Below are 9,881 nucleotides of genomic sequence, written 5' to 3' on the forward strand. Positions count from 1 at the left end.
CTTATTGGAAACTCAAGACAGCCATAACATTATGATTTTTTACAAGTGTATGTACACTTTTGACCACAACTGTATATTTGGGAGAAAATGCAGCTTGAGAAGCTGAAATACCAATAAGCAACGCTGCTTGAGACGCGATTGTCTGGTGTTTCCAAAGCAGCCAATCCAGGAGTCTGATCCTTGGTGCAAAAAACAGGTAAGGAAAGACGGTAGAAGCTTCCACTGCATCGGTTTCCACCTAGTGTATTAATGCATATTGGGGCAGATTTTGTGTTTGAACTATTAAAATGGGAATGTCAGAGTTTTTATATGAGATCTCAAGTATTCGGGGTGGCTGTGGTCACTAACTGCAGGAATTTATCGTCTAAAGTTGAGACTTGGTACCAGTTGGCTGTTACAGCAAGATGATCCGAAACATGAACGGATCATATCCTGCTTTTGGACCGGATTACAAAGGTCAACATTACGATTCTGGGATTCTGGCCCTGTTAAAACATGTTCAAAGTCGGACCTGAGTCAGGAAACCAACAGTTTAAACAAACTCTCCTGCAGACAGAACGATGCCAGGAGCTTGTTTGGTTGAGATGCAACATGCTAACAGACATTTACCCAAATATTTAAATATCTGAGCTTGTATATGAGGATAAATAAAGCTTCTGCACCCAGATCCACGGAAGTTGATGTTTAGTCATTCCTGGAGAAAGAACAGTGAAAATAACACATTAAAATCCCAAATTAACTCGACAGGAATGTCGATGATGAGGAGGAAACGGCGAACTGCAGCTGGAAACTGGGCCAGAGTTTATCCAGTCGGACTCACATTTTCAGCTCGAATGAAAAAAGACAGAACAGAACCTAACGGGTCGTCAATCTTCCTGCTTCGCTTCCTGGTTGGAGTCAGTAGATTTTTCTCCAGCCATGTTGGTTACATGATGTTCTTTCCTAAACTGATGGTGTTCAGAAAGACCCCGAGCATGAGCTCAGACACAGATACACAAAATACTCTGGCTTTAAGTTTTCTAAAGCAGAAACACACTCTTCCCTCCGTCGGTTATGATTTCATAGCTTATAAATCAGCAGAGGAGCGTTTGAACGTGCAGCAAAGCAGCAGTTCTGCTGCTACTGAGGTCTGGCTGTTGAAAGCTCCCAGAGGAAGTTGTCATCTGAAGCATATGGTGGCGGCTGCTGCGGTTGGGAGTAAATCGCACACGAGTTCTGGCGGCAGTCCCAGTTGAAGGGTGGAGGCCCAAACTGGGAGAGACTGGACGGCACTCCTTCACCTGGACGGCCGACAAACCAAACCAGGCCTGGCGCTCGCTACAGAAACCAGGCTGGAGATCCTCTCAGGGTTTGGGATCAAATGAGAGCAGAAAATGAGCTTTTTTACATCCTGCATCTGAATCTATAAAAACTTTCCTTTGAAGAACGAATGAGAACCTTAACGTTTCTGATACCAGCCCAGCAGAAGGCCGCGGTTCTTCTGGGCCGGACTTCCTGCCTTCAAACTCAAACCAAAACAATCCACCAACAGAACAGGAATAAAGGCTTCAGGGATCTGCTGACATTAAATGTCTCATTGGGCTCATTGTGTTGGACAAAATAAAATCTCTAAATTAGCCTGAAATGCAGCCGAAACAAGATATTTAAACATTTTATATTTTTATATTTTAGATTTTTCCCCAATGTCGGCGATTAAATCTGATTTTTTTTTTCAGTTTAGGTCAGTTACCTTAATTTTATTTTATTTTATTTTTTTGCTAAATACAAGAAATAATAAGAAAAATAATCTTTTTCTGATTTTTGATATTGAGGAAGAATCAAATATTCCCTCAATATTTAACAGTTTTCCTTATAAACTGTAGGATTTTAATATTTTACATGTTTTCTCCTCATGATGCATTTTGATTTGTGAATGACTCAGTCCTGTCCTCACTGAATCATCATCACAGCATGACGCTGCCACCACCGTGCTTCACAGTTGGGGTGGTGTTCCCGTTTTTCCTCCACATGTAATGATGGACTTTATCTCCAAACACTCCAACATTTACAAACTGTAGTTTTTTATGTTGCTTTTGGTGTAACGGCCTCTTCTTCTCTGATGGCCGTTCAGGATTCAATGTTTTCACCAGATTCAGCATCAGGTGATCGGTTTCTGGTTTGGTTCTGGAGCGGATTTAAAGATTTCACATCAGAACCGTCTCCTTCCTGAACGGCGTGATGGATGGACGGCCTTCCGCTGTTTGAACAGATCAATGTAGGATGTGAAGAAAGTAAATAACTACTCTGGATTGTAGGAAATAGAAGTGATTTAGTTCATCCTATTTGACCTAAAACAGAAACATTTTAGTCTGATTTAATGTCAGACACTGAAAATTTAAATGTTTTGTTCATTTTTATTTTAATTTGGAGCTTCATCTGGACCTGCAGCTGTGAAATTATGTTAAAATCCATCATAATCTCCGCAGATTAATATATTATGATCCATGTCCAGGTTATAATGATAAATATTTTAAATCTGGTTCCGTTTTGGCCTCATATATTTTGGTTCTGATGATCTCAGGCCTGAGATCCGCTGCCTCCATCTGAACCAGGCGGTGATGCCTCAACACTGTCCGGGTTGCTTTCACAGATCCGGACCGGTATTACCGTGATCCGAACCTTCGGAACCGGAAGACTGTGTTTATTCTCTGGAGGTAAACAAACCCGCAGTTGGGGTTGAACATCGCCTGATGGGAGACCGTGGACGAGCATCGTGCGTGATTATTATTATTTTATTATGATTATTCTAATTATAGATGGAATAAAAACACGCAGGAACAAACCCACTCACCGTGTTTCCGTGGATTTCTGCGCTGTCCGTGCAGGAGAAGCCGCAGCTCGTCCTGGCATCCTCCGGTGAAAGTGCAGCCTGCAGCGGGTTGAAAACAAAAGCCTCCCCCACATAAGGTCACCGACCGACGGTCCAACCGCACGCAGAGAGCGGGGCTCCGGGACCCGGTTCCGAGCACTGAGCAGGCGCCGCGGCGTGGCAACCGGCAGCCGAATCCCAGCCGAAACGGTCCGGGCCTTAAAGAAACAGAACCTGGAAGAGTTCCGACTCAAAACAAACAACCCGAGCGGGTCGGAGCTCTGCTGCCATCTGCTGGACAGATGGGGTAGTGCAGGGACAGGAGAAATAACGGGAACTGGTCTGAGAGGGAAACGATACCTAAACAAAATCCCGCAAAAAACAAGAAAATAACTGTTACCGTTATACAAAACACACTTTCTTCCTGATCTAATTACAGTTAACGGGACAGTATTCATTTCATAAATCAGAAAGAGCCACAGAACACAGAAAACCTGATTTTATGATGTAGCTGTCACAAACTGGACTGTATTTATTTGTAAATTGGACAAAATGGGTTAATAATTGTCTCAAAAGTTAAAATTATATTATTGAAATTTGACAATATATGAGTTAGCAATATGCATTGAATTTGTTTGAACTGGTGTGTTTTAAACTACAATTGTTTTGATTATATTGGATTACAGCTGCACTGATTTCCATATAAAACCAAGGAAATGGACAGAATTCACGTTTGACAAAAAATAGCTTTTAAATTCATCCTGCTAGAAATATTAGCAGAAATAAAAGTAATATATCCAGATCTTCTCAGCATGAGTGGAAACGGCCCACCAGATTTTTAGAAAAGTTTTCTTTTTAAAAGTCAACATTTTCTGCAGGGTTGTTTATTCTACCACAACTGAGCAACTTTTCATTTGCAGATACAAAAAAGTTATTTCTTACTTTATCTGTGGCTGCCAAATGAGTCCAGATGATCATTCCTCCACCTCTGTGCTTTATATGCATTATGGCCAAACATTTGGTGTAAAAATATAAAAATAGTAATGAGCATTATTTATATCATCAGTTCAGCTCTCTGGCACAGCAGATGAAGGAAATCTAAGAGCATCTACACATTTTCACATTATGTCCATTTATTGATCATATAAAAAGGTGAAACTCCCATAAAACACAAAATAAGACATGATTGAAAACCACAAACACATCATTAAACAATTTAAAGCAACAGACACCAGGAATGTGTTAAAACAGGAAAATACAAACATTAAAAAAGTGATTTGTTCTCTGCAAAGTGCAAAAAAATTCCCAAAACCTTTAATATTTCACACACAATATTTACTCCTATGTTATCCTATGAAAAGTTAAATTTTGCCTCATTTTTATGACGTCAGAAACGGCTGCCAAACATTTCTGTTAAAAATACAAAATCCATTTCGATGACAGATAAGAAATACTGACATGCTTTCACTCCCTGCTGTTTTTACAACGAACAAATCCAAAATAAATTCAGTAAAAGTGAAATGCAAATGATTTAAACTCTCCAAACGGGTCGGGGACAAAGTTCTGCTGAGATGCAGGTCAGGTTGGATCATAAATCAGCTCTCTGAACGTCTCCTAGAGCTACAAAAAATCTAGAAAAACAAGAAAATAGAACAGCTGGACGCCTGGTGTGAAAGGGCAAAGCTATGAAACTCCTGGGCTGAAGGGGAGGGCATGAATCTGAGAGGTCAAAGGTCAACCAGCAGGCGGGACAGACCATAAAACAAGTTTTAACCCAACAGGAGAAAGAAAGGAGGAAAGGAAGCTTTTCAACCTGCTGCCCAAACGTAGCGCTAATCACCATGGCAACGCTACACTCACATTGAAGCACGGTGGTGACAGTGTCATGCTTTGGGATTTTTTAACTTTGTTGTACAAGAACAAAGTAATTTGATTTTTGTCACAGCTTGATTAATAATGCATTAAATGTTTGACAGAAACTTTAGAGGTTAAAGTCAGGAAGGAGTTTCATGTCTCAACATGGTTAGTTACTAAAATATGTTACAAAAACTTTATGTTGCTTCTGCTTTGGTCACTCAGCAGCAGACAAAGATATGTACAAAGAGAAGATGATCAACTCTGAGGGGGGAAAATTACAAATTCCAACTAAAGTATAATTTCAAAAATTTATTGGAAGAAAATATAAAAAGTAATAGAGATGCAGATTTTTAGACGTCAACCCTGAAAGATCTGCCTGAAGTTTTAAATTCTTTTCACACGTACTTATTATTCTGACCTGTTTTTATTTTTGTTTGAACAATTTATTTCCTTATTTTTATCTGTCTCTCCACTGCCATGCCTGTGATACGGGAGGGACGAAGGCAGAGGGCCGAGACGGAGAGCAGGTGTGAAGCACCAACCAACATTTCAACTTTCACCAAAAGGTGAAATTGTATCAAGAGTTCATATATTTTTAAGTCTTTTGGATATTATTTCATGTCTATTTTTACTTCTGAAAGCTTTTCAACAAAGCATCTTCAGTCAGAGGCTTCTTCACCCCACTGTAACACAGGCTGCTACAGGAGATCCAACAGCAGTCTTAAAGTATTTTTTTAAATTAAATTTACTTTCTGTGTCTTTTGAAAAAAAATAATTCAGTAATTTATGAATGTACTTGTTTAGGGATTTGTTTCTGGGGTGGTTGAGGTGGAGCTTTGTTGCATTTAATTTGCAAAAAATGTGAATAAAACGTCACTGAGCTGCAGCCGAGTTGTCGCCACCTACAGGCCAGGCAGGGTAGTTAATGCTGGGTTTTTCAATATGATTTGATTCCTGATGGGACAAGAATGTTTTATTTCTTTTAAACAATGTTGGAAAATGTAAATTCTGATCTAAAATGAAGTAAAAAAAAACATAAAACATGAAGATCTGATTGGTCCGTCTTCAAGGATTTAAACCCTAAAACTCTCAGCTTGGCTCAGTTTGTTTGTAGGAAGCAGCAAACAGCAGCTGAAGTCATTTCTAGCTGAACTAACTCCCCTTTACAGGTAGAAAACCAGCTGAAACCAACATGATGACGAGTCATAGTGGTTGGAAGAGTTTTGATCGTTTTTTTCCCTTTATGGATCTGAAATTATTATTATTTCTGTCACCATTTTAAACTTCTCCACCTGAATTCTCTCATTTTCTTTGGTCTCCAGCTCCATCAGGCAGACTGAAGCATGAATTCACATCCCAGAAACATCCGTCATGTTTTTTTAAACTCCCAACAGATCCGGTCGGACTGTTAAACTACCATCAGCTGAACTGGTTCATAAGCGTCAAAAATCACAACAAACGAGGAATTTAAGCTGAAAAATGTCTGTTAGGGTGGAGAACGTTACAGCAGCAGGATGAGGGCGTGGAACCAGCAGCTCAGTTCATCCAGGCGTAGGCGAACAGACCGTTCTTCTCCCACAGCTCACAGCGAGTGGACGAGTGGTTCTTCTTCACCTCCAGCTTCTCCGACAGCAGAGCAATGGCTGATGGGTACTCCGGCCACGCCGCCTCCATCCTCCCTGCAGGCAGAAAACAGCTGAAAAACGGCTTACAGCTGGAAACAGCGCCATCTGGTGGCACAAACTGAGATCTGCAGATCAGAGTATTTTATGCTTGCTGGTGTGTGACCAGAATATCCACCAGCTGGGTTTCCAGTTCTCCCAGTTTAGCTCAGCAGATAACTGGTTGGTTTAACACTGATCAGGGTTTCAGACAGACTCCTGCTGTGATGTGGCTTCACTTTATATTTCATCTGGTCTTATTTCAACAATATAACCCACAAACAGAAATAAAACAAATAAGAAAATAAAACGGATTAATATGAATCTCTACACTGGATCAAGTCAGCAAAACGGACGGATGAATGGAAACATCAATATTCTTCCTTCTCCTCCAGATCCCAGGGTGAAACCCAGTCAGACCCAACAAGGCTCATCCATCTGGAACCAACCAGTTCAGCCTATTTAAAGCAGATTAAACCAGTTTAAACCAGATTAAACCAGATTAAACCAGTTTAAACCAGGTTTGAGGAACAGTCTTTGATCAGTCTGATACAAATTGGTCCAAACTGGGTTAAACCGGTTTAAACTGGTTTAAAGCAGCTTCCTCTCACCTGCAGGTCATTTCAGATCAACAATTGTGAAAAATAATCAGCATTCTGGGTAGAAGCTCATTGTATTTCCCTCTTTGCTGGAACAGAACCAAAGTATTTGACATTTTAGGTGTAAAACTCTCCACCGGTGCTGATCTGAGGTCTGGTTAAAACAGAACCGGTTCACAGACCCGGCAGAACCAGCACCTGTTTTGGCGAAGTTGACCAGGTGGTGAGTGAAGAGCTGCTGGAAGCTGCGGTCCTGTGGAGACAGAGGTTTGGCCAGGAAGCGGTCCAGTCCTCCAAAGAACGCCAGAACATCCAGGCAGTGGAAGGAGAAGCGGCTGGGAAACGGCAGCAGGCCGTTGGACGTGTTGACGGGTCCGGAGGGCGTGTGGGTCACAACGTACCGATACACCGGAGAGCTGAGAGCCGCTGGCAGGACGGAGGAGAAAAGCAACATCACAACAGCAGCAGAAAGAGTATGTACGGCAACACAACACGGTGAAAAATACGGAAAACTCAATGTGTCAAAAATGACATGCTCTGATATGTAAACTGTTTTCCTGCAGATACTGGAACCTTCCTGTAGGTGGAGCTGTACTCAGGCCTTCCTTTCATTTTTCACTCTTTATTCTAACATTTTAAAAAAAGTATTTTCAAATTACTTCTGTTTTCATCCTCGACTCGGACAGAAACAAGTGATCATCATAAATAGCCAACAATATTTACAGAACATGTAAATTATCACAATTAAACTGATATTGTTCTCTTTAAAAGGTGGATATCACTGGAACTGGCGTTAGCACTTTAGCATTAGCTTCTATTCTACTGTGTTGGTGTAGAGCTTTAGCTTTAGGATTAGCATAACTGACTCTTTAGTTAGCGGTGCTCACCACTGTAATACAGGATGTTAAAAAAAGGTTCATTTTCTTTCACTTTTTGTCAAAATGTAAAGCAGCATTAGATTAAAATGCTTGATTTAGAAATGATTCTCCAAACTCATTTGTGGAGATAAAATGGTGCTCATTATGTTTTATTTTTTAAGTGAGATGCATGTTTAAAAATGCAGAGAAATGAAATGACCCTCAGTCACGTCTCAACATGTCAGGTTAATTCAGAGCGATGTTAACGAGGCCCAGAGGCTCAGAGCCTCCGTGACGCACCAATCTGCAGCCGCAACGCAAACCTGGAAGACGACAGACATGAATGAAGCCTGCAGTCTGCGCCAACGCTCTGAGATGAGGAAGACAAATAAAACCTGCCTGGCCGGATGCCGCCGGGCTGACGGGCTCAGAGGAGGCTGGCTGTAAGCAGTGCAGGGTGCTGGGCTGGTTACCTGCGGCCCTCCTGGCCAGGTCGTTGTTGGGACAGGTGACCCTGATGTCAGACACCATGGTGGTGAAGGCCCTCTCCGGACAGCGCACTGTGGTGGGGCAGGGGGCCGAGGACGGGTACAGGTCCAGAGCGTCTTTAGGGAGACCCGGACCGAAGGACTGGAGCTTTTCTGAGGAAGAAAAAACAGAAAGACCAAATTCAGACCAACAAAACACTAAAAACAATAAATCTTATCAAGTATTTCTGTCTAGATTTTAGTGCAAATATCTCAGCTAACAGGAAAAAGGAAAACTATCATAAAAGTGACTTTTCAGCAAGATTTTTTATAATAATCCCTTAATATTGATGGAATGGTTCTAGTTCCCCCAGCTGATTATTTCACTTAAAACATTTTTCCTGTCTGATAGTTAAAGTAATCTAACAGATGAACTAGTACTTTTTAAAATCTACAATATATTACGGATGTATCAATGTGAAACGAGCTAAAAAAAAAAAAAACTTGCTGAAAATTTACTTCTAAGTTAATTTTATCTTATTTCAAGTGCACCGAGATATTTACTGTTGAGAAAATAAATTTAAAATAAGCTAGTTTTAAAACTTAACATGTCTTGATTCAAATGGCCTAATTGTGGGTTTGAAATTAGTAATGTATTCTGACTTTTTGACCTTTATGTTACCTGTAGTTACAGCAGATGGTTTGCTAGGATCGTTTGAACTGTGTGGGAAAACAATAAGGAGAAGTTCTAGCTTTTCTGTAAACACGGCAGGGGTTTCTGGCTTGAGAGAGGGTCAGAGAGCTCCTGGTTGGATGAGAAAGGATACGCCTTATTTGAATGAATTAAAGATAAGAATACGCCTTTTACTATAAAACTTTCTACACAGAAGTAACAGATTAGATTTGCTCTTGCAACTCTCCAAAGACGTCTTTGCTTTTCTTCCTTTCCTTCTTTTCCTAGTCTGTCAGGTAAATGAATGTATGTCTCCGTTGTTCTGCAGTTTCTGGTGTAAGTTTATGCATTGTCTTATATTGGATTAAACTCTGTAATTCTGTGACTTCAACATGCATTGCTGCTGTTTTCCTTGTGGCCACACGTGGCTCGCCGAGAGGACCTGGGATCCAGAGGAAGAGAGAGCCAGACTTTTTCCAAAGTTAACTAATTTAGATATTCTTCCTTAACATTACAAACTAGACCAAAATATTTTATAATATTTGTGTTTCTGCAGTAAATCGTTGACTTATTGGTCACACACCTGCAGCTACTCCTGCAGTAACATTAGAAACGTTTTAATCTGCAGCTTCATTCAGTTACTTCCCGTGCAGAAACATCCAGAAACAGGAAGTCACCATCAGCAGGCGGGAACATTCTGACGTTACCTGTTACAAACCAGCTGTAGTCCCCCCAGGTCCACTCAGAGATGTTCCCAGCTGGAGGACTGTGGAGGAAAACACTGGAGTCAGGTACGAGAACCAGAACCGGAACCAGAACCAGGAAAGTTCCCACCTGAAGTCTGCCTCCTGCTCCGTCGTCCCGACGACAAACGGCACGTCGCTGAAGCTTCGCTTTTTCTCCCAAACCTCAAAAGGCG

The 9,881-nt window shown here is 41.1% G+C and overlaps 2 protein-coding genes across 2 annotated transcripts in view; both read right to left on the reverse strand.

The window, feature by feature from the left end:
• Positions 1 to 3,123, reverse strand: part of LOC106936269 (USP6 N-terminal-like protein) — a 26,844-nt gene extending 23,721 nt beyond the window's left edge. Inside the window, exon 1 of the mRNA XM_015017145.1 lies at positions 2,831 to 3,123. The gene's annotated coding sequence lies outside the window, so the exon portion shown is untranslated. The remainder of the gene's footprint in view (positions 1 to 2,830) is intronic.
• Positions 3,124 to 3,964: 841 nt separating this feature from the next.
• Positions 3,965 to 9,876, reverse strand: LOC106936266 (uncharacterized; the record flags this gene model as incomplete). Its single annotated transcript, XM_015017144.1, has 5 exons — positions 3,965 to 6,384; positions 7,164 to 7,391; positions 8,296 to 8,463; positions 9,670 to 9,728; positions 9,797 to 9,876. Coding segments are annotated over 5 exons (678 nt in total), but the record flags the coding sequence as incomplete, so codon positions are not given.
• Positions 9,877 to 9,881: the final 5 nt, after the last annotated feature.

The sequence above is a fragment of the Poecilia latipinna genome, unplaced genomic scaffold, assembly GCF_001443285.1.
Source record: "Poecilia latipinna isolate Pla-1442-1.1 unplaced genomic scaffold, P_latipinna-1.0 Scaffold2108, whole genome shotgun sequence".
NCBI classification, from domain to species: Eukaryota; Metazoa; Chordata; class Actinopteri; order Cyprinodontiformes; family Poeciliidae; genus Poecilia; species Poecilia latipinna.